Raw genomic sequence first — 22,311 nt, forward strand, 5'->3', positions numbered from 1 at the left:
AGTGAGGAGGAGGATGGAGGAGAAAGTGAGGGAAGGAAGGTTAAACAGAGGAGGGGAGGAGGTGGCTGACTTCACAGGGACCGAGGTCAGAAGCAGGTGGCCCCCTCAGGATGGGAGTAAGTCTGACAGACAGAGGATCCATAAGGGGACCGAGAAGCATATGTTGACTGCATTGTTCCAGAAGGTGGGGCTTGGACTTCAAGTCAAGAAGCCTGGACCACTCTTGGGAGTGGGAGGGGAAAGAGAGCTCTAAGATTCAGGTGGTCAGTTCAGCAGCACCTGAATGCTTGAGCCACTTCTGCTCTCTCTGCCTCCTCGTCCATCCCCCTGCCTTCCATCACCCTCCTGATTGGGGGGCATTGGGGCCCCCATCCCCTGCCCTATTTTCCTCCCAGGCCACAGGGTTCCAAACAGGGCCTCACTTCAGCCTTTTATTCTATTTGCCCATCAAATCTCTTGTCCATGATAGTCAGGTTGGGGGTCCCTCCCGGGCAGCCCCCTGAACATTTTACAAAACGGTTCCCTGCCCACCTTGGCAAGCCTAGCAATTCCCACCCCTCCCCATGTGCACATACAATGTTTATTGCTACCATCCCACTCTCCTTAGCTCCTGGCCCAGGGCCAGACTCTCCCTCCAGGGGTTAAGACTAGGAAAGGGGCTCAGCTCTCAGGGGTTGAGGGGCCCGGGCCAACCCCTCCAGCAGCCCTCTGCAGCATGTCCAGGGCCTCCCAGAAGAAATCTTTCTGTGCAGCCATCAAGGGCATCCAACCCACGATCTCCTTCATCTTTTCCATGCGATCCTGCAATGTGGGACAACTGTGGATCTGGCTGAGGTACTCCTCACAGGCCCGGGCTGCCCCCCCAGGGTCCTGGGGTGCTCCAGCTCCCAGGCCGGGCTCGGGGGTCCCCACCACCCTGCTGGCTGGTAGGTCCCGGTAGGTGGGATGGTGTTCGATGTCATGGCTGGACAGCATGTAGAGGCACTCTCTGGTAGAGCAGAGGGAACAGGCACACAGAGGGACCTTAAAGGAGAGAAGGGGCGTGGCTGAGAGGGGCCTTTACTGAGGGGCTCCCAGGAAGCCCCAGCTGTTGTGTTCCTCCCTCTCAGACCAGCCCTGGGCCAGCAAGTGAGCTAGGGCTGGCTAAGCCCCAAGGTTGTGTGAGGTCAGAGAGGGCGAGCGGGGTCTGCTAAGGGAGAGAGCCAGGAGCCATGGTGTGTGGCCGGAAAAGGGAGGTGGGTAGTGCTGGGGGGGGGTGGGGCCCCCGGGTCCTTGCAGGAGCCCCAGCTACAGCCCTGTGTGCCACCTGGCTCTATTGCCCTTGCCCCGTTGCCTGCTGGCGTGTCCTGGCTCTGACCTTGACGTGGAGCTTCACGAAAGAGGCACTCCCCTTAGGCCAGCCAGGAAGGCGGCCTCCAGCCCCACAGCCACAGCCCAGAAGCTCCTTGCTGAAGTCCGAGCCCTGGCTCAGCACCAGAGAGTGGTTGAGGCCACACCACAGGGCAATGGGACGTTGCAGATAATGCACCTGAGAACACAGGGCCAGGATCCCTAAGGTGGGAATGCCGAGGATTTGAGGGCCCAGGTAGGAAGAGGGCAACAGAAAGGCTCAGAGAGGTCTCTAGGAAACTAGGAGAGGGAAGCAAGGGGACTCAGCACCCCCTCAACCCCCACCCAGCCAGAAGGCAGACCAGCAGCAATCTTTCCCTCCCTCGTTCTCCTGCAGCCCCTGTCGGACTGCATGGGGTCTAGCACTTCTGTTGGTTCCTCATCTTTGCTCCTCAGAAAACAGGCTACTTGCCTGCGCCCAGGGCCTGCTACCTGCTCCTTCCTACTCCCCCAGACCTGTGCCAGTCCAGGCTCATCCTGCCTGCCAGCCTCAGGAGGGGGACTAAGTTTCCTCTTCCCAAAGTTTAAAGACTCCCTCCCTCCCTGTACAATTCCAGGTTAGCCTTCAGGACGGACCTTCCTTCCACTGATTCCTCCCTTCTCTCTCTAGCATTTTCCACTTGTCCTATCCTTGTCTCCCAAAATGGCCACTCTGTTTTAAAAAAAACAACAACAAAAGAAAACAAACAAAAACATTTCCACCTGATTCCTGCCCCTTCCTACCTCCATCTTTTAGGCAACAGAACTGGTTATGTGACCAGTTTGAGGTTGACCACATTTTTGTTCTCACCACAGCCCATCTTTCCTGAACTTCTTGTGATCTGGCTTCCCTGTTTACTAAGCTACTGATGTGTTCTCCCCAAATGCACTTGGCTTTCCAGCTTCCAAACCCCAGGGCCTCTCCTGCATGCTTTCTCCTGAGATTATGAGGGCTTTAATTTTGAAGACATAGGTACATAATTTATGGTCATTAAAGAAATGTTATAAAATCTTGGAGAGCAAAGATTAATTTAAAAATCACTGGAAATCCTACCACCCACTATTAACATCTTGCTGGGGGTGCCTGAGTGGCTCAGTCAGTTAGGTGTCCTACTTTAACTCAGGTCCTGATCCTGAGTTCGAGCCCCACATCGGGCACCCTGCTGTCAGCACATCAGCACGGAGCCCCTTCAGATCCTCTGTTCCCCTTTCTCTCTGCCCCTCCCCTGCTTGTGCACCTTCTCTCTCTCTCTGAAAAAATAAACTTAAAAAAATCTTGCTAGATATTCTTTTTTCTTTCTTCTTTTTATTTTTTATTAAAGTAGGCTCCTGTGCAGTCTGCTTGGGATTCTCTCCCTCTCTGTCTGCTCTTCCCCCCCTCAACATAAATTAACATTAAAAATAAAAAAGAGAGTCAGCCGCTTAACCATGTGAGCCAATCAGGCATCCCTGGATATTTTTCTTCACTGCTGCCTCTGTGTGTGTGTGTGTGTGTGTGTGTGTGTGTGTGTGTTCAAATTACAGACTTTTAAATAAAAATGGGGTTGTACTATGTAAATAATTTTATAATTTTTTTTTCATCTAAAGATATGACCTGACCATATTTCCATGTTGGCAGGTATATTCCTATGTTATCTGTTACCATTAATCACCCCCTCTGTTTGGCACTCCCTGTGTCCCTGGCTTCTGGGACTTGGCACCTGAAGGTGTGCCTCCTGCCTCAGAGATAGCTTCTTCATTCCCTTTGCCTACAGCATCAGCTCCTGCCCAGGTTTGTGCCTCTGTCCCTGCTTCTGTCTGTTTCAGCCTTGTTCCAACATGGAATCTAATGCCAGAGAGACATTTTCACTTTAGAAAATGTCCAAATTCACGCTCTTCCTCTCTCCTCAAGCCAGCATCCCTTTCCACATTTGTTAGTGATGCCATCTCTCTTTAAGGGGTCTACTGCGACAGCCACTTGTGTCCCACAGCCATCTCCTCACATCTAATCAGTTTCCAGTACCTATTCATTTTCTTTCAAAACATCTCAGGTATCCATTCCTTTCCATTCCCACTGCCCCAGGCTCTTGTCCCAAGTGCCACTGTCACTCAATGGTCTCCCAGTGGGCTTCTCATTCAGTGGCCTCCTGTGCACTCCGGCCAGGTGACCTGTTCTCAGTCATCTATGTGTGTGTGTGTGGGGGGGGGGGGGGGGCTTCTCTTGCTCCAGAACCTGCAGTGACTTTCCAAAATCTATACCTTTTCAGGCTCACCCCTGCCTGTATCACCTCATATCTACTGATTTCTAAAACATCCTCTCTGCTTCAGACCAGTCCTTTCATGGTCCCAGGTATGTGCAGCTTCGTTCTCATTCCTGTTACATGGAATGCCTTTCCCTGTACCCACACGAATCTGATCTAACCCACCAGACCGTGATCGCAGCTCACCTCTTCTAGTTATACCAGCCCACCGAGGTCTCCCTGCTTCACTAAATTCCTATTGCACTGGCAGCAAGCACCACACAGAATGGACCTCACAGTGCCAACCCTGGGAAAGACACGCAATAGTATCACGGGCATTATATACTGGCTGGCTTAACTTCCCTAGGGAGTAAGAAGTGGGTTCTAAAGAAAGTAGAGAAGAGGAGAGGTCTAAGGTGTAGAGGATTGGAGGAAGGGGGCCACGATGAGAATAACTGAAAACGAATCTCACCTGTGTGGGTTCCCCTCGGTCCATTTTGTCCCCTGTTCCCAGCTGCCCATATCTGTTATTTCCCTGCATAAAGATTCGGCCAAATTCATCCACCAAGCCAAGGTGATTGTAGCCAAGAGCACAAAATAGTATCTAGGAAGTAAGACAGAAGGAGAAGGTAGGCATTCAGTTCCCTCCAGAGGAACTCTGAGCTCCAGAATCTCCCAGCCACTAACCTGCCATTCCCAGCTGATTTCTTTTCGCCTTGCCCACTACCTCGCCCCTCTCTCTCTGGGCCCCTGTCCCTCCCTGATCAATCATTTGATTCCTGCTCATATTTCAGACCTCTGGTGCCTTTTAATCCCTAAATCCCCCTCTGTCCGCCCCTTGGTCCGTCCCATCCCTCCAGGATCCTACCTTGGCAGGCAGTGAGAGAGCAAGCGGCATCTGCTGGTCCAGGGGGTCAAAGGCTTGAAGGGTCCCAAAGAGATCACGATACACCCCTGGGGTATGCACCTCAAAATATACTCCCCCCTGGTCTGGGGGGTCAGGAGCCCTCAGCTCAGCAGCTTTGGGCACCCATTTCCTAGCGATAAGGCCCTACCTAGGATGAAAGCTGCAAGATCCAGGGAGTCTCACACCCACTAGAAATGTACCAGCTATGATATCTGGGAACCTAACCTCATCTTTTCACTAGGATGCCCGAAGGGGTCCACTGCTAGAGTAAGTATAAGGGGCTGTCCATATCTGGAAAGTCTATTTAAGACTAGGGTGTGGAGAAGAAGGAAGGTGGTTCTTACCTGTGATGTAAAGAGTACTGCTCTGGTTAGAAGCCATGCGGGTCACACGAAGGTGAGGCAGGCAACGGGACACCTTCCTCAGGGCCAGCTGAACTGTGTAGGAGCGTGGCTGGTCCAGCTGGGTTTCATTCACTACCAAAGAGTAGATCTTTCCTTCCTCTGGGAGATGGGGAGAGGCAGACAATGATGTGGGGGAGGGGACCTCCCAATATCCACATTAACTTCCCAACAGACTCTCTAAGCCATAGCGATTAAACACTTATTGGCCTAGAGTGGGGTTGGAAGAAAAAGGGTAGAGGTGAAATACAGGAAGCGTGACCTCAAGTTGCCCAGACTCTAGCCCTGTACCACCAAAAATAAATCAGGGAAATCCTTCAGTGTGAATGATGAGTGGAGAGAAAACCAGCAGTTAGATCTGCCAGAATCCAATTTGAGTGTTGGGAGGAATGATGCCTGGGGACTTGGGGCTCTGCCTGGAATTAAGAAGTCCAGAGGGTCTGAGGCTTGGGAGTAGGGTCAAATATAGGGGAGAGGGACACCAGTCTGCTTCAGTCAGAACAGCGCATGACTCTTGATCTCAGGGTTGTGAGTTTGAGCACCACACTGGGTGGAGAGATTACTTAAGTAAATAAAAATAAAAATAAAAAAAATGTATATATGTATGTGACAATCAGCAAGGTGGGGGTAAGTTTGGGGTATTAAGTGGAGTGCCTAGCAGGAAGTGAGGAAGATTAGAATTTCGAAAATCAGGCTTTCACTAGAACAGTGGTTTCCAAACTATTTTTTTGCAGCAGGGCCCTTTATTCATATGAAATACACAGAATCTGGGGCGCCTGGGTGATGCAGTTGGTTAACCATCCCACTCTTGATCTCAGCTCAGGTCATGATCTCACAGTTTTTGAGTTCAAGTCCTGCATCAGGCTCTGCGCTGACGGTGCTGAGCCTGCTTGGGATTCTCTCTTTCCTTCTCTCTCTGCCCCTCCCCTGCTTGTGTGCAGGTGATAAATAAACTTAAAATTTTTAAGTTGTTTAAAAAAAAAAAAAAGCAGAATCTTAGTCTATGAGACAGACAAAAAGCAAAGCTATTTGGTTTGAGACCAGGATGAGGTGGCATGCAGAAAGGCCTTCCCCTCCCCTGCAGCAGGTCCTGAACCATGTGTAGAAAACAATTTGCAAACCACTGCTCTAGGCCACACCTGTGAGAAGCAGTAGAGCCCGCTGGTTCTCCTGACCAACCAGCACAATCTGTTTGAAGCTCATGGAGTGGTGGAAGGTCATCTTGAAGACCCGCTGCCCACTGGACTGCAGATAGACCTCGACACAGTCACAGGCCCGGCTGCCCGTTGTGCCTACCACTGCTGGCTGCTCCCGGGTGGCCAATACATAGAGGTATTTACGGTAAACGGTGTCACATCTTGGGTCCGAGGCAAACTGTAGGAAAAGATGAAGCTGTCTGGGATCTAGGTCTTAGAGTGGAATGAGGCTTGGGGGTGACAGGATCCTGGGGTGAGACATGAGATACTTGGGTTCAGGGCTGGGAAAAGAGGGTTTAGTTTTCAGTTCCTGATATGGGAGGGCAGACATCCTGAGGAGAGTACCTCCGGACTGGTGTGGGTCCCGGAGGAGCCCCGGAGGAGGGGTGGGGTCTCAGCTCCTAGGGCTCTGCTACTCACATCCTTGGCTCCGCGACACAATACAACATAGCGGCAGGCTCGCTTCCACTGGATCTGGCCAAGGGTAGAGGAGACCAGGGCATTTTTGAGGAAGAAGAGGGTCCCCGTGTAGTCAAGAATGAAGACATGGTCCTTGGTGGGCAAGAAGCGGCGGTAGCCATGGGCTAGCAGGGGGGCTACACTCTTGCTGAGACAGCGGCGGCGGCCTCCAAATGCCTGGAAATACAGGCCCTTCGTGTCTGGAGAAGGGAAGGAGATGGAAGGCTCAAGGGGTCAGGATGGCACAAAGAAGAGTTGTCAGAGCTTGGGCAAACTATAGTTCTCAGGGAGCCGGGTACTTAGCAGCTCCCATAGCAGCTCCCTTAGCAGCAGGACTGGGGAACAGGGACTTTTCTAAATGACATACGGAAAGCTTAGAAGATATCTTTAATAATCCCCTACACAGGCTATCTTTAATAATCCCTTATGCCTGAACTTTAGTTCTCTGCCCCCTACCCCGAGCCCAGGGCACTACACATGCTTCTAAGTGAGGGCTTCTTTAGTCCAACCTTGCATCAGAGACATCAAGGGAAATATAGTACATAGAAAAGCAGCAGACAGAGGAGCGAAAAGGAATGGCTGAGAAAGGCCAGTAACGCCCCTCACCCCTAGCTCTGGATCTGCTATCTGGATCAGATCTGGATCTCCCTGAATCTCCAGTGTGTGCAGTCAGGTACTTGGATAGGGACTCCCTGGGAATGGAGGGCTTCAGAGCATGTTTCTCAACCTGGGGGTGATTTTGTCCTCAGGAAACATTGGTTGTCACAACCGGGGGGAGCTTTGTTACTGGCATCTAGTGGGTGGAGGCCAGGGATGCTGCTAAACGTCCTACAATGTGCAGGACAGCCCCTCACTCCAAATAATTATTTGGCCCCAAATGTCAACAGTGGCAGGTTGAGAAACCCTGGTTTAGAGGAGGGAAAACTCCAGGTTTGGGGAGTGGAGGAGATGACCGGGGTAGGATTTGGAAGAGAGTTCGAATACGGAGGCTGACTTGGCAGGGATTCTAGTAACGGGGGCTCCGGGTGGGACGTCTATCAGAGGGTGGAGCTGGAGGCTTGCAGAGCTCCTAGATGGATGGCATGTTTGAATCTAACAGGCTCTTCTAGAGAAAGGGGCCCTGGCAGGTTGGCTAGGAATGCTGAGGCAACTCTATGGAACAGGAGGGATCCCAGAATAATAAGGCACAGGATAGAGGCAAAGAGAACTGAGGTTCTGGGGAGGTGTACAGTTAAGAATGGCAGCTCTCTTCCAGGGCCGGACCCCAGAGCCCTGCTCTCGCAGACGAGGACTAAGCCTGCGACAGATGCGTCTCCACACGCCCTCAGCGTCGCACACTTCATGGAAGTAGTGGCAGGTCTGGCCCAGAGCGACTACATCTCTGACTGGGAGGAATGAGATGATATGCTCCACCTGGGGGGTGGGCAGGAGGGAGGAAGCAGGAATCATCAAGGGGGTTCCTCATCACTCTGGTCCCCTGCCCTTTATTCTGGAATCCCTCCCCACGGATGACTCACCAGCTCTGGGGGGAACAGCTGAACAGAAATAGGGTTCCCTCTGCCCTTCTTCTCTTCACCCCCAGGATCTGGGCCACATGAAGGGCAGCTCCGCTTCACCTACCCAAGGAGAAGGGAGAGCACAGGGATTCCATGAGAGTCAGGCCTCCTTTTCTCCCTTCTGTCAGCCTTTCATTAGCTTCTTTCTTAGGGGCTCATGGCTCTGTGCCCTCAAATCTTCCTATCTTTCTCTCTAGGTCCATGGGACACCCCTCCCTGTCTGCCGTGTTCCTGGGTTCACCAGCTCCAAAGAACCCCTCCCCTGATCTCTTGCTGCCATCTTCTTCTCCTTTCCTTGCCTCACCCTCCCACCCCCTCACCCTGAGCCCCTCCTCCTGTCTGCACAGCCCGGTGAATTTTTGCAGCCTTCTTCTCCGGCTTTTCCTCACCATCTTGACTGCCCCGTCCCTGCTCCTGCCCTCATCCTCCGGTCCCCCCGACCCCCCCCCCGCCCGTAGTCAGCTCCCTGGCCCCCGTTCCTGCTGCCTTTCCCACACCATGTCCCCCGCCTGGGCTTGGGGGACCTCTGGGGCCCCTCAGTCTTCTAGGCCCCTCCCCCAAGGAGTCTGGGAGGACAAACCTCTCTGTGACCTCACTGTTCAGCCACTGTGACCTATTTTCCCCAACCCTGCCAGGATTTTCTTAGACAGTTCCTGGGTTCTAGCTTGGCTCTAGCCACCCAGTGGCTCATGGGATATGCATGAGCCCCTCCTCCAGGAGAAAGAAAGTGTGAATGACTGCTAGATGAGGCCTTTACTTTTGGAGCACAGTTGTGAGGTTCCTCCCCTTGAGGCCCTTTAGCACTCTGCTCTGTAGAGAAACACCGGTGAATTCTTCATATCTCAGCAGGCCAGGGCCTCCAGGGGATTTGTATAGACTACGTAAGAGGATGACAGTATAAACTACCTAAGAGTATAAACTACCCCCCCCCCAAAAAAGTATAAAAAATATAAACTGTTTGACAGGTGAGGAGGAATGATGACCCTGCTACACTCGCTTAGAGGGAGGGAAGCATGCACTAGATGAAAGTGGGAATAATTCAGCACCGACTCTTTAGTCTTACAAAAACACATCCAAAAGCAGATTTCCTGGGACAGTAACATCAATGCATGTATGAAGGACAACCTATTAAGGTGGAAGAAAGGGATAGAATTACTCTGAAAGCATAGGGTATCTCCCAGGGTCTAAGCTTTTAACTTAGTCTTATGGGGAGAGAGGGCCGCCATATATGAGAAACAGCTGGAGTTCAGGGTATGTCTGTCCAGGTAGGGGCAAAGGATCTACACCAATAAACCAAAGGGAGTAACCGGCTCTTCCAGGAACGCAAAGGAATCCAATCCTGGACATCCAGCCCTCAGCTGCCTAGTATTACAGACTTTCCCTTACCGCGCCAGCTATCAGTCAACCACCCAAACTCCCTTACTCATGGGGACTAGTAAACAACTAGTTTGAGACACTGCGGATGGAACTTTAAGGATTCAATACATGTTTAGGAAATCTCAACCTCTGAGATGTGATTCACAAGAACCTTTAGCTGTTTGTGATCAGGCAACTATTAACGTGGTAAATGGACTATGTTAATGTGTTAGGTCCTTTTGCCACCTAAAAGGACGTTAAGATCCCTTAGCACACAGAAAAAGGATCCTCAGCTTCCTCTTGGGTCTGGGTCCCCACTATTTCAGCTCAGGAAGCAAAGGAGACGGTGCGAATAGAAAATGCCCACGTAGAAGTCGCTGGGGAACCGGGCTTCTGCTCTAGCCAACTCCTCAACTTCCCTCCGCCTCAGTTTCCTCATTTGTAAAACGGCGGGCTTCTTCCGAATGAGATGATCCCTTATGGACTAACTCCCCTCCCCCGCCTCAGGTCCTGTCATCACAGTTCCCGCCGGGGCGCGCTCCTCGAGGTAGGCTGGCCAGCCGGGCGGTAGTTCTGGAAGCTCTCCCGGTCTCCCGTAACCCTCCCTTCAGGAGCTGCCTTGGGCATCTCCAGTCTCTGGGAAGCCCCCCGCCCGCCGGAGCTCCGGAGACCGCCGCAGGGCCTCAGACTCCGCAGCCGGAAAGGCCTCCACGGTCCCTTCAGTTGCGACGACCCCCTCCCTCCCCGCTGGTCTCAGGCTTCGCCTTGCACCCCACCCCCCTCCTTCACGCCCTCAAAGCAGGCTCGCTCCCTAACATTTGCAGCTCGCACTCGCCTCTCCAGGCCCTGCACTGTTCCCAGCCGGCCCGACCGGCAGCACTCACGTTCTTTAACCTCCGTCTCAAAGATCTAGCTCACCCGCCTCCTGCTCGGCGAAGGGACCGCCTTCTCGCCCATGCTATTGGTAGGTACAGCCGTCCCTCAGAGAAGAGGCCGGGCCAGGTTCCCTCCGGAAGATTTAATTGGCCTTCTTGACAGTCACTCGCCTATATCCGGCTTGCGATTGGTCTCCGTTGGAAAAAAAAAACCCGAGACCCGGCTTGAGGTCTCGGCCTCTATCCCTTCTAGTTGAGCACCGGCGTCCCCGTCTCCTGGTTAGACCTGATTGGCTCCATCTCCAGCCCTAAGCATTGCGATTGGACGCGGCTGCGCGGGGCGGGCCAGCCTGGAGCGTCGGCCGTTGGCGAGAGCTCTATTCTAGCCCCCTCCCTTCTGTCGCCTCACTCCTGCGCTATAGTCTCCACCCCCCCGGCGGGTTCTGATTAGCCACTTCCAACGCGTCTTCGGATCGCGATTGGTCCGCCGTGTCCCTGAGCGCGTTTCCTCCCCCTTGAAGCGACTACGGCGGCTCCAAGGAGGGGGAGGGGGGAGGAGGGACGGCCGGTCCCGTCAGTCAGGCAGCGGGAGCCGCCGAGAGCGGATGGCGGCGGCGGTAGCGGCCCCACTCGCCGCCGGGGGTGAGGAGGCGGCGGCCACGACCTCCGTTCCGGGGTCTCCGGGTCTGCCCGGGAGCCGCAGTGCAGAGCGGGCCCTAGAGGAGGCCGTGGCCACCGGGACCCTGAACCTGTCCAACCGGCGCTTGAAGTACTTCCCCCGGGGCGCGGCCCGCAGCTACGACCTGTCAGACATCACCCAGGCTGGTGAGTGCACTCGGCCTAGTCCCGGGCTGGGACCCTCATTTGCATAGCCCCGCCCCTAGCTTGTTTCTCACCGGTCTCGGGAGTCTGGCCCGCCCCTTCACCTGACCGTCGAGGTTCTTGACCCTGACTATTTGCATAAGCCTGCTAACTCCCCCTCCCCACTTTGAGAACTCCTGGACAATGAACCCATTTCTCCTTTGTACCGAACGTCCGGCGCCCTGACCGAGTGTTGTGAGAGTTCCCCGTCTTCTGCTTCTCTTTATTTGCCTTTCTGCGCACCTGTAGAATGGTCCCGCCCCTCACCTGGTTGGCTCATTTGCATGACCTCTTCAACCTCAGTTCTGATCGTTCCTTAAAGCAGCCCCCAAGAGCCCCTCTAATGACTCCTTTCTCTTTCTCCACTTCGTCTCCAACTCTTTCCCGGTTCCACCTAGATCCGAACAGCCGTAGGCCCCCCTGTTCCTTAGGATTCGCCCCTAACAACCTGGTGCTTCTGTTTACTGTGCTTATCGTCCCGCCCCCTGGCCCTCTCCACTCTTCACCCAGCAAGCCTATGGGAAAGAAGCAAATCTTACACCTCCCCTAACTCTTTTCTCCGCGAGCTCTTCCACCTATTATCCCTGACCCCCTTATCTGAGACTCCCCCTCCTTCTTGCGTGTGTGAGGTCACAATGGAGCCTGTGACCTCATAGGGACCTTAGAATTCCCATTTCAGTGTCTGCTTTCCCTAGGAGGGGAGGGACTTGAGGCAGTTGCTGAAAGGAAGGAAATCTTATCTCCTGGCATGGAGTTCTGGGAAGCTAGAGACTGTCCCACTGTCCTTCCACTCCTCCACCCCACAGATCACTCTAATCATGTCCCTCCTCCCCGGTGTCTCTTGATGGTGGGGTGTGGGGGACTCTACCATGACAGGTGAGTCAGGCTTCAGCTGCTCAGGAGGCAACAACCTATGACCCTGGGCTGGCAGCTGGGGGGTGGAGATTGGGAGTGGGCCAGAGGACCGCATTCCCGAAGCCCCACCCCAGCCTAGCCCAGGGGTGGGACTTGGGGCTGGCTGAGTGTCCTCCTGAAAACACTGCTCAGGGACTGAATGCATTTCTCCTCTAGCAGGTGCCTGTTCACCTGCAAACACCCAAGTGGACACAGACACTCTGTTTCCTCCACTGTTCTGGGGAGAACCAGTTTAAACCTCTCCACTTTTCTTGGGTTGCTGGGGAAACTTACTTGCCCACCATGCAGCAAGTGAGTTCAGGGAATGGGTGAGCCCCAGGAGCCATTCCTCTCCCTCTCCGTCTCCCCCAGCCGCCTAACCCCCAAGCTCCAGATTGACCTCAGCAGCTGTGTGACACTCGCCGTCTGTTCCCTTTCCCCTCCCCCTTGCTTGTTTTTTGACAAAGACCAAATGTTATTCTTTACTTCCTTAGGGCTCTGTCTCTGTGAGTGGACTCCTGGGGAAAACTACCAAGAACTCCCTGGCCCCTCCCAGCTCCTACCCCCTCCCCGCCTCCTCCCCCAGCATTCCGGCTCAGGGTGCAGGCAGTTAGTTCTCCTGAGTGAGTTTGTGTGACGAAGTGGGAAAATCCCAGCTTACTGAGGACCTCTCCCTGTCCTGCTCTCCACGCAGAAATCCTAAGTCCTTTCTGGGCCCAGGTTGTAGGCCAGGTGGAATCTGTCTTGTCCAAAATGTTCTCTGACCCTGCTCCCCAAGCAGAAGGCTTATAGTTTGGAGTGGAAAGGGGAAGTAACAGTTGGGGTTGCCCATACCCTGCCCTCCATACCTCCTTGCCCTCCAACCCAGACTAAACACTTCAACACTCCGCCAGATTATCCTGAGCCCTCTGCTGCTTTCCCAACTCTTTCTGCCCCACTGTTTTCTCTGCATATTTCCTGTGGCACAGGTCTCCGATATCCCTCGGACTCTGTTCCTTGGGGCCCCTGAAAGTAGGGTGAACCCTGAGATGGCGGGGAGGGGCCGCCCTCACAAAGGAGAAGTGCAGCTCATTCTCTCACAGACCACATCCTGTGCCTCCTGTGCCCTGCCTCCTCTAGGCTGGGCTCCCTTCCACCCCGAGCTTTTGCCCCTTTTGCCCCTGTCGCCGCTCAGCCGGCTTGTCCTCTCCACCCCCTTCATCCATGGCACCCGCGCTTGCACACACATGCATTTGGGGATGCAGGGAGAGCAGGCAGGTGGAAGGTGAGCGGAGGAGGCCTGCATCTGGCCCTCTCACCCTCTCCAGAACTTGGGTCTTCTCCCTTGACAGGTCTTCTCTCTGTGCTCCGGGACTGTGAGCAGAGAGGGAGAAAGAAGGACCCCTGGTGCCTCAGGCTGTCACCGCCCTGGTAAACATAGGGCCCACCAGAGAGAGAACCCGACAGCTTGTTTCTACTCCATTTCCTGTCGTGAGATTCGTTTCCTTGGGGGATATACCCCAGCTTCCCTCCCAATGGCTTTCGCTCACCCCTTCCTGGGGAGGGCTGTCTAAAAAGCTCACCCAAGTTCTGTTGCCAGAGACATCCCACAGCAGGCCCTGGGCCCCTCCCAGTACAGGCGAGGAGAGGAAGCAGAAATCCAGTCTTGCTTGCAGGGCTCTCAGCAATTACCGTCCCCAGACTGGCGGAAACCCCATGCCTGACTCCTTTCATTGGAGTAGCAAGAGACCCCTTGAGAATAAGGGGTGGTAAGAGGTTTTATCCTCTGTTCCTCCCTCTCTGCCCCTCACCCACACCAAGATCCTGCAAAAGAGCCGAGTGCCTGAAGTCTGGGTCAGTAAGAGAGGAAGTAGAGCGGGGCTGGTGGAGCTGGAAGAAGGTGGGAAGGAGGCCAGTCCTGAGCACAGTGTATCCTGATGGGAGGGACCCGAGGACTGTAGCTCCCACCTCCAGGTTGATCAGCTTGGCCTCCCTTCCTGGTCCCTGGGAGTCTGTTACTTCACAGACTCTTGGACCTGGCTTGCTGATCCCAGGGGCTGATGAAGAAGCGCTGTTGTCCAGTATGTCAGGAGCCTTATTTAATCTCTAGAGCCAGACTCTAATGGCCCTTGGTTTCTCCCCTGTGTTGAAAAGAGGTTGAGGTTGGGGAAAAGGCCCCTGAGGAGGGATGAGCTTTCTCAGTGGTCTCCCCCAGAGGTTGACAATATTCTTATCTCGAGCCTCCCACTCTATTACCTTGCTATTTTCTCTGGAGCACCAGCCCTTCTCCATAGAACAACAGGAATCACAAGAGTTCTAGAAGCCAGTTACCCTTTCCAGGATAGCCCTTCATTTGTGTACTTGAAGGCGGTGTTCATGTTTTGCTCTCCCAAGTCTGGGACCCTGTGGCCTTTGCCTTTCCTTTGCTGTTCTGGTAATGTGCTTGCAACATGCTCAAGTTTTGCAGAAAGCTTTGTTGTCTCCAGGGACCCCAGGTTTATAGGTCTGATTCTTCAGGTCCGAAGGGGAGGCAGACTTCTGGGCAGCTGGCTCTGGGAGAGTTCATGGTCCTTTTGTCCAGGGCTGGGTCTTTCCACAGCTCTCCTCTGATACTTGCTTCCCCTAGACCTCTCCCGGAACCGGTTCCCCGAGGTGCCGGAGGCAGCATGCCAGCTGGTGTCCCTGGAGGGCCTGAGCCTCTATCACAATTGCCTGAGATGCCTGAACCCAGCCTTGGGGAATCTCACGGCCCTTACCTACCTCAACCTCAGGTAGGAAGGCGTGGCTGGGGAGGGGGTGCAGGGTGGGGAGCTTGTTCTTCTCAGCCCCAAGTCCCAGTGCACAGTACCCTGAGTCCCCCTCCTGGTGACCCTGAAAAGAGGGCAACCCTGGGATGCCGTGCCTGGGGAGTGAGCCCACTGCCTTTCTCCCCTCCACAGCCGAAACCAGCTGTCATCGCTGCCACCCTACATCTGCCAGCTGCCCCTCCGGGTGCTCATTGTCAGCAACAACAAACTGGGAGCCCTGCCTCCCGACATCAGCGCCTTGGGAAGTCTGCGGCAGCTTGTGAGCATAGGGAGCAGGGCCAGGAGAGGGGCTGTCGAGCCAGGCACCTTTGGGGGAAGCTGGGGAGAGGTGGGGACCACCTGGAGGTGGCCAGAGACAGGAGGCAGTTTCTGATGCTCTTGTTTGTTTGTTTTTTCTTTTTAATGTTTATTTCTTTATTATGAGAGAGAGAGAGAGAGAGAGAGAGAGTGAGTCAGGCAGAGGGAGAGCGGGAGAGAATCGCAAGCAGTCAGCGCAGAGCCTGACGCACGGCTCGATCTCATGAACTGTGCGATCATGACCTGAGCCGAAATCAAGAGTCAGCCACTTAGCTGACTGAACCAGCAGGTGCCCCTGATGCTCCTGGTCTTAGGGCTCCTGCCCTGCTTCTTTCCTCATTGCAGGATGTGAGTGGCAATGAGTTGCAGTCCCTTCCCACAGAGCTGTGTAGCCTCCCTTCCCTGCGGGACCTCAGTGTTCGGAGAAACCAGCTCAGCACCCTCCCTGATGGTAAGGAGAATGAGGAGCTGGAGGGAGGGCGGGGTGGGGGGGGGCGTGCGGAGAGAAAGAGTGTGTGTGTGTTGTTTACATTGGAGAAGTCGCAGACAAAGACTCTTCACAGAACATCGATGCCTTAGTTGCCTAAGGTTTTGCAGTGTGTAAAACAAATGAGAGAGAGTGAGCAGGGAGGGGCAGAGAGAAAGGGAAAGAAGGAAAAAACCAAGCAGGCTCCGCACTGCCATCGTGGAGCCCAATGTGGGGCTTGAACTCACGAACCATGAGATCATGACCTGAACCAAAATCAGGAGTCAGACACTTAACCGTCTGAGCCCTCCAAGTACCCCCTAACTTACTTGTTCTTAACCAGCAACCCTCTGAGGCTGGCAGACATGGGTTATTAGCTGTGTTTCACAAATGTGGAACAAGGCACAGAAGGGAGAGTGAGTGAGTGTGTTGGTACCCTGTAGAATCCCAGGATTGGAAGGGGCCTTCAGCATCACCCGGTGTCCTCATTCACCCAGTGGGAGCTCTCAAGTCAGATGATGCCCTGTACCTCCTCCCCGGAGATTGAGTCAGTGGAGCCACGTGCCAGAGCCCAAGCAGCCCCATTTGAACGAGCTAGCTGTGATCCACCCCAACATTTGATAGCCTTTGTTCCAAAGCAAGCACCACTGCCCTTAGCCAGCCAGCATTGTCGTGTGTTTCCTGTGTTTTAGGTGGGCATCAGGTAGATGTGTGTGATGTCACTCAGATCTGGGGCCAACTCTTAAACTGTATTGGCTTCATGGGGAGAGAAGTGGAAGAAAGTGCTAGAACAGGACTCTTAGCTGCAGAAGCTGGAGGGAAGGCACGTGGCTCTGCTCAGGGAGTTTGAGGAAGACTTTGCCCCAGCGGCATGGCAGGAGCCGACCTGTGAAGGAAAGTTCTCCTTCCTTCTGCATCCCAGGCAAAGCATCCTGGGGCAAAGCATGTGGGTGGGAGGGAGCACAGTCTGGCAGGATGTGGTGAGAAAGGCGAGCCATGGCCAGGTGAGAAGGACCTGAGCCTTGTTCATCTTGTTCTTAAAGAACAAGGGAGGGAGTCAGCTGGTAACCCATTTTCTCTGAGCTCCCCTTACTCCTACACTGGCTCTCTTTCCTTCTGAGTCAGTAGCAGTGTAAACAAGCATTTGATCAGGATGCTCTCTGGGCCATAAAAAAGACCCTAGCAAAATTCTCTGGGGACACAGAGGAAGGAGCAGGGAATTCTAACCTAAGTGTCTGGAAAGATTTTGTGGAGCAGGCAGGCAACACTTGAGCTGAACCTTGAAAGATGGACACAAAAATGACATTGTCCCAGCTGAGCAAGCAGCAGGTGGAAAGGTGCAGAAGCCAAGGGGCTGGAGGGTTGTTTGATGTGGTGTAAGGGTGGGCAGTGAGATGGGAAATGTGGGCTGAGCCAGATCATGAACACCTTGACCGTGCTGGGCCAGGGAGTGGTGATTTTTATTCTGTGTCTCTGGCTACCACTAATCCAACTGTGTGTGTTTGAGAAATAGAAAAAGGCACCCTTTTCTGTGGGTGGGCACAGCCTTGCCTGGGACCGGAAGGGCTTAGCTAGTGAAGTTCAGGTGGGATTGCAGTCCCTTCCTGCCTGGGTCCTTTGTGCAGGGCACAGGCCACTCACCCTCAGCAGCCTTGGCTGCAAGTCATGGAAGATTTTTGAGCTGTGCGACGTCACAGTTTGGTTTGGGTCTGTGATGGTCACTTGGGAATGGAGGAACGGTTGAAGTGTGCAGTGGGCAGGGTGGGGAAAAGGAGAGAAGCACATGAGATGGATAGGAGCTAAGGGAGGGGGGCCTGGAGGGGGCCATATTTGAGCAGGAAGGGAACCAGGTAGGTTGTTCCTGGGGAGTGCTCTCAGCCAGTCAGGGCATCCTGTGGTGGACCCCGGGGTGGCCAGCTGGCCAGAGCAGAGGGCAGAGGAGGTGAGCACAAGACCCTCCCCCCCTTGGGCAGGCTCCTGACTCTTCCCTCACCCACGCCCAGAGCTGGGGGATCTTCCTCTTGTCCGCCTGGATTTCTCCTGTAACCGTGTCTCCCGCATCCCGGTCTCCTTCTGCCGCCTCAGGCACCTGCAGGTCATTCTGCTGGACAGCAACCCCCTGCAAAGCCCACCTGCTCAGGTGAGGGGTGGGTTTGGGGTAGACCATGGAGACAGAGCTGAGAGTGGGTAGGCGTTGGGAGGTGGTTCCCTTTAGCAGCCAATCGGGATCTGGGGGAGCCCCCTTCCCTTCCCCTAACCCCTACCTTGTGCCCCCTTATACCTAGATCTGCTTGAAGGGGAAGCTTCACATCTTTAAGTACTTGTCAACAGAGGCTGGGCGGCGTGGGGGGTCAGCACTGGGGGACCTGGCCCCTTCCCGCCCCCCGAGTTTCAGTCCCTGGTAAGTTCTAAGTGGGAAGGAAGGACGCTCCTGGATACTTGCTGCCCCTTCCTGGCAGCATGGACTCCGTGGGTGTTGGTGGGAAGATGAGAGGGGTCACTGCCTGATATCGGACTGACTAGCTCTCCCTGGCTGGCACTAGCCCTGCTGAGGACTTATTTCCGGGACGTCGGTACGATGGTGGGCTAGACTCAGGCTTCCACAGTGTTGACAGCGGCAGCAAGAGGTGGTCTGGAAATGAGGTAAGAGCCTCTTTTCTGAGGGACGTTGGGGGTCTCAGCCCCCGGGGAGAACCTCCTGAGCCAGGACCCTTTGCTTGGTGCCTCTGAATATCAGAGTGACAGTTGGTGGCTGGAGTGGTCTTCTTCCCTTGCCCAAGTTTCCAAGGAAGGGCTGGCTCAGCAGCAGACCCCAAGGGCCTGAACCCCATGAACCCCCAGCATTGCTGAGCAGCCGACTCCCATTTTTGCATTTCCGCATTTAAAGTCAACGGATGAATTTTCGGAGTTGTCCTTCCGAATCTCAGAGTTGGCCCGGGAGCCTCGAGGGCCCAGGGAGCGGAGGGAGGATGGCTCTGGTGAGTGATGGGTTGGGATAAGGGGACTGGGGTAATGGACAGGTCCCCGAAGGCTCCCCCCTGCTTGCTGACGTGCCCTGGCCTTTCCAGCTGACGGAGACCCTGAGCAGATTGACTTCATTGACAGCCACGTGCCTGGGGAGGACGAAGAGCGAGGTGCTGCTGAGGTGAGGGTCCGGCCCCTGTCCCTGTGCCCGGTAGTGTGCTGTGCCCTGTGGGACAGGAGAGCGGAGGGAGGGAGCCAGTACAGTCTTGGGGGAACAGATCCTCCCTCACCCCCTCTGCTGCTTTTTCTTTAGGAGCCCCGGCCACCAGAATTGAGCCCTGTGGCAGGGGACGGAGAGAAGGCACCAAACAGCAGGTACCCCAGAGCCACCTGAGCCGGCATCTCCTCCCTTTACCCCGTCACCCTACACTTTCCCTCCTCTCCTGACCCTGCTCTGCCTCACTGGTCCTGCCTCTACCCCTCAGGCGGGAGGAGCCTGCTGGTGAGGAGCGGCGACGCCCGGACACTTTGCAGTTATGGCAGGAGCGGGAGCGGCGGCAGCAGCAGCAGCAGCAGCAGCAGCACAGCGGAGCGTGGGGGGCCCCCCGGAAGGACAGGTGTGGGCAGAGGGCAGGGGCGGGGTGGGGCTAGGGGGCTGTGGAAATGAGCCCTCGTGAGCTACTCTGTCCCTCAGGGTTTGCAGGTCCGCTGCCTGCACTGCCGACCCCACATCTCCTTTGCTTTCCAGTTTTGTGAAGCCGGGGGTCAGGGCTGCTGGCGGAGGTCCTGCGGCCTCATCCACTCAGGCCTCCTACAAGTATGTGTCCTCCCCGATTCCACCTCCCTGCGCCATCTCCCTGCGCCATCTCCCTGTGCCATCTCCCTGCACACCCTCCCTGGACCCCCTCTGATTTGCTGTGTGTCTGTCCTCAGCGGCATGCCCAAGTCCAGTGCCACCCAACTGGGATCTTCAGGGGGGCAGGGAGCCCCCCCGGCCCCTGCCCCCACCCCTGCCTCCCAGGAGCCCCTTCCTGCAGCTGGACCAGGTTGGACAGGGACTTTGGGAAGAGGATGGGGGACTGTATAGGTGAGGGGGTGGCTGGGCCTGGTGGTCTGAGGGAAGCATGGGACTCCAGGGGGTGTCTTTCTCACCTGCCCCCTGGCTCTGGCCCCCAGCGACAGTGCCTGCTCCCCGGCCGCTCGGCTCCATTCAGAGACCAAACAGCTTCCTCTTCCGTTCTTCCTCTCAGAGTGGCTCAGGTGGGTTTCCCCCTGTCGCCATTGCTAAGCCAGCACTAACCCCTGGGCTGCGGTCACCCCTTCTGGCCTGGGAGTTCTCCAGTCTATTGTCCCTTTGTGTTGAAAATCCCCACAAGTACAAAGGCAGGAGATGTGGGTGCCAGACACGGTGACCCAGCCAGAAAGTCGGCAGTGGGTGGTAGAGACAGCCCACATTCCTCCTTTTTCTCCAGGCCCTTCCTCACCAGACTCTGCCGTGAGGCCTCGGCGACCCCCTCAGCTTCTGGACGAGAAGGAGCTGATGGCACAGCTGCGCCAGGTGAGAGAGGTGGGATCTGTGGGGGCGGGGAGGGGCTACTTCACACCCTGTGGGTGCCTTCAGGAGGATGGAAGGGGCGGGCCGGAGTCCCCACTGACCCTGACTGCTCCCCTGTCGTCCTCCTGCCCCCTAGGTAATGGAGTCCCGGCTGCAGCGGCCCCTGCCTGAGGACCTGGCGGAGGCTCTGGCCAATGGGGTCATCCTCTGTCAGCTGGCCAACCAGCTGCGGCCCCGCTCCGTGCCCTTCATCCATGTGCCCTCGCCTGCTGTGGTCAGTGGGGTCCCAGGGTGGGAAGTAGTGGATGGGGCAGAGGACTGCCAGGGCCTCTCTTACTCTCTTCTTTTTCCTCTCTCGCCCTCCTGCAGCCAAAACTTAGTGCTCTCAAGTCTCGGAAAAATGTGGAGAGTTTCTTAGAAGCCTGCCGAAAAATGGGGGTGCCTGAGGTATGGGGGCGGTGTTCTCAGGAACCCAGGGCCAGTCCCTACTATAGAGTGGCGATGTCCTGGGCTCAGCTGAGCACTCCGTGTGGATGGCAGGGTTCCATTCAAAGGGGTGTCTGCTCCCCGGAAGAAAGCACGTCCACAAGTCCCACTCCTGCACGCCTCCCTACCCTGCATGCTTCCGTGCCCTGCACTCTGCATGTTGGTGTGGCTCAGGCCTTGGCACGTGAGGGCAGGGGGTGGGGAGGGATTGTCTTGCTGCTGCTGCTGACGTCTGCTCTTTGTCCTTGTCCATCTGTCCTACTCTCCCTTCCCAGGCTGACCTGTGCTCGCCCTCGGATCTCCTCCAGGGCACCGCCCAGGGGCTGTGGACCACCCTGGAGGCTGTGAAGCGGGTGGGGGGCAGGGCCCCCCCACCCCTCTGGCCCCCCTCTGGTCTGGGCGGCTTCATCTTCTTCTACGTGGTCCTCATGCTGCTGCTCTATGTCGTCTACACTCGGCTCCTGGGTTCCTAGGACCTGAAGTCACCCTTTCCCCTGCCCTCTCCACCTATTTCTATTTATAAGACTCCTGTGCAACCCCCATCCCTACCAGTGGTGCCTTCAGTCCCTACCAAAGACACTAGTGAACCCTCTCCCCTCACACACACTGACCTCAGAGGCCCCACTCTGGTGCCCCCAGACCCTGGGCCCCCAGCCTCTGGCCACCCTCCTGTAGCCCCTTCCCGTGCCCCTCACCTCTCCATGCTGATGGTGCCTTCATTCCCTCCAGGCCCTGCCCTGCCCTCTGCTCCCTCAGAGGGTAGATCTCAACCTTCTTCCTTGTGCCGTCCCCCTCCACCCCGGTCCCCCCACTGTTATGGGGAGCTAAATTATCTATATTTTGTAGAGAGAACTCTATATTTGTAGGAGTTGCAGGGGCCCAGGCTGGGTCCCTGTCTCTGTGTATAAATTGTACAGACCGTGGCCGCCTCTGTGTGTGTGTTTGCGTCTGCTCTTGCTGTGGCCAGGCCCAGCCCTGGCTGTGCCCCTTGGGCTCTGTGTGCCAGCCTGCCTACTCCAGCATTTCCCTCTGGAAATGACAGGTCTCTCCTCCCCTGAGCCTTGGCCCCCTGTGTCATCTCCCTTCTGTTACCTGCTGGCAACTTCCTTGCGTCTCATTTGTCCCAAGCCATGTCCAGGGTGCCCCTGAACTTTTGCCGCCTCCACCTGGGCCATCCTGTCAGCCCTGTTTGCCCAGGCTTCTTTGGGGTTTCACCCACCCTGCTCCCAGGAAGGGCAGGGAAGCCGAGAGAACAGGGTGACATAGGGAACTTAACCCGGGCCCCTCCCCCCAGGAGTCCCTGTGCCAGCCCCATCACATCCTGGAAGAGGAGGGGGCCCCGGGAAGGGGCCTCCCTTACATCGCTGCTGTCGTCCACGCACTGCTGGAAAGGCCATAGGGTTGAGGAAGGGGCGCAGGGCCCCGACCTGGCCTGCAACCCAGGAACAGAGAAGACAGCCGTGCCCGGCTTCTGATTTCTAGCAAGGACTCTGGTGAGGGCGGCCTTGGGCCTGGCCCTGTTCCTTGGGCGCCCCTCGGCCCTCCCGAAGGGTTGGAAGCAGGCCCGGTCCAGCAAGGTGCCTGGCCGCCTCTGGGTGTGGCCAAGGGTCTTGTGTCAAGTGCAATAAAGAAGTCGGGCCCTTTAGGCTGCCCTCAGGTTGTGTG

At 55.7% G+C, this 22,311-nt stretch overlaps 2 protein-coding genes across 10 annotated transcripts; one reads left to right on the forward strand and one right to left on the reverse strand.

Annotated features, from left to right (window-relative positions):
- Positions 1-418: 418 nt before the first annotated feature.
- Positions 419-10,794, reverse strand: FBXO24 (F-box protein 24). Of its 6 annotated transcripts, none has more exons than XM_019422764.2 (10): positions 10,381-10,794; positions 8,068-8,166; positions 7,780-7,963; positions 6,512-6,750; positions 6,035-6,269; positions 4,839-4,997; positions 4,456-4,577; positions 4,060-4,191; positions 1,358-1,528; positions 419-1,023 (listed from the first exon to the last, which is right to left on the reverse strand). In XM_019422764.2, the coding sequence occupies exons 1-10, from the start codon at positions 10,417-10,419 to the stop codon at positions 661-663; spliced, it is 1,743 nt and encodes a 580-aa protein (XP_019278309.1). In that variant the 5' UTR covers positions 10,420-10,794; the 3' UTR covers positions 419-660. The 6 variants fall into 6 exon arrangements, with proteins under 6 accessions (XP_019278309.1, XP_019278310.1, XP_019278314.1 ...); XM_019422765.2 differs by lacking the exon at positions 10,381-10,794 and adding an exon at positions 8,496-8,525; XM_019422769.2 differs by lacking the exon at positions 10,381-10,794 and adding an exon at positions 8,427-8,522.
- Positions 10,795-10,886: 92 nt separating this feature from the next.
- LRCH4 (leucine rich repeats and calponin homology domain containing 4) lies at positions 10,887-22,291 on the forward strand. Of its 4 annotated transcripts, none has more exons than XM_053894101.1 (18): positions 10,887-11,162; positions 14,698-14,842; positions 15,011-15,137; positions 15,521-15,626; positions 17,645-17,781; positions 17,927-18,042; positions 18,185-18,284; positions 18,529-18,619; positions 18,710-18,786; positions 18,919-18,980; positions 19,091-19,222; positions 19,309-19,422; positions 19,539-19,651; positions 19,782-19,865; positions 20,078-20,163; positions 20,297-20,434; positions 20,530-20,607; positions 21,941-22,291. In XM_053894101.1, exons 1-18 carry the CDS (start codon positions 10,943-10,945, stop codon positions 22,043-22,045), a joined length of 2,031 nt encoding a protein of 676 aa, XP_053750076.1. In that variant the 5' UTR covers positions 10,887-10,942; the 3' UTR covers positions 22,046-22,291. The 4 variants fall into 4 exon arrangements, with proteins under 4 accessions (XP_053750076.1, XP_053750077.1, XP_053750074.1 ...); XM_053894102.1 differs by having other exon boundaries at positions 10,888-11,162; positions 19,354-19,422; XM_053894099.1 differs by lacking the exon at positions 21,941-22,291 and adding an exon at positions 20,922-21,569 and having other exon boundaries at positions 10,888-11,162.
- The last annotated feature ends 20 nt before the right edge of the window (positions 22,292-22,311 follow it).

The sequence above is a fragment of the Panthera pardus genome, unplaced genomic scaffold, assembly GCF_024362965.1.
Source record: "Panthera pardus isolate Hobbes unplaced genomic scaffold, ASM2436296v1 HiC_scaffold_4, whole genome shotgun sequence".
In the NCBI taxonomy this organism is placed as follows: Eukaryota; Metazoa; Chordata; class Mammalia; order Carnivora; family Felidae; genus Panthera; species Panthera pardus.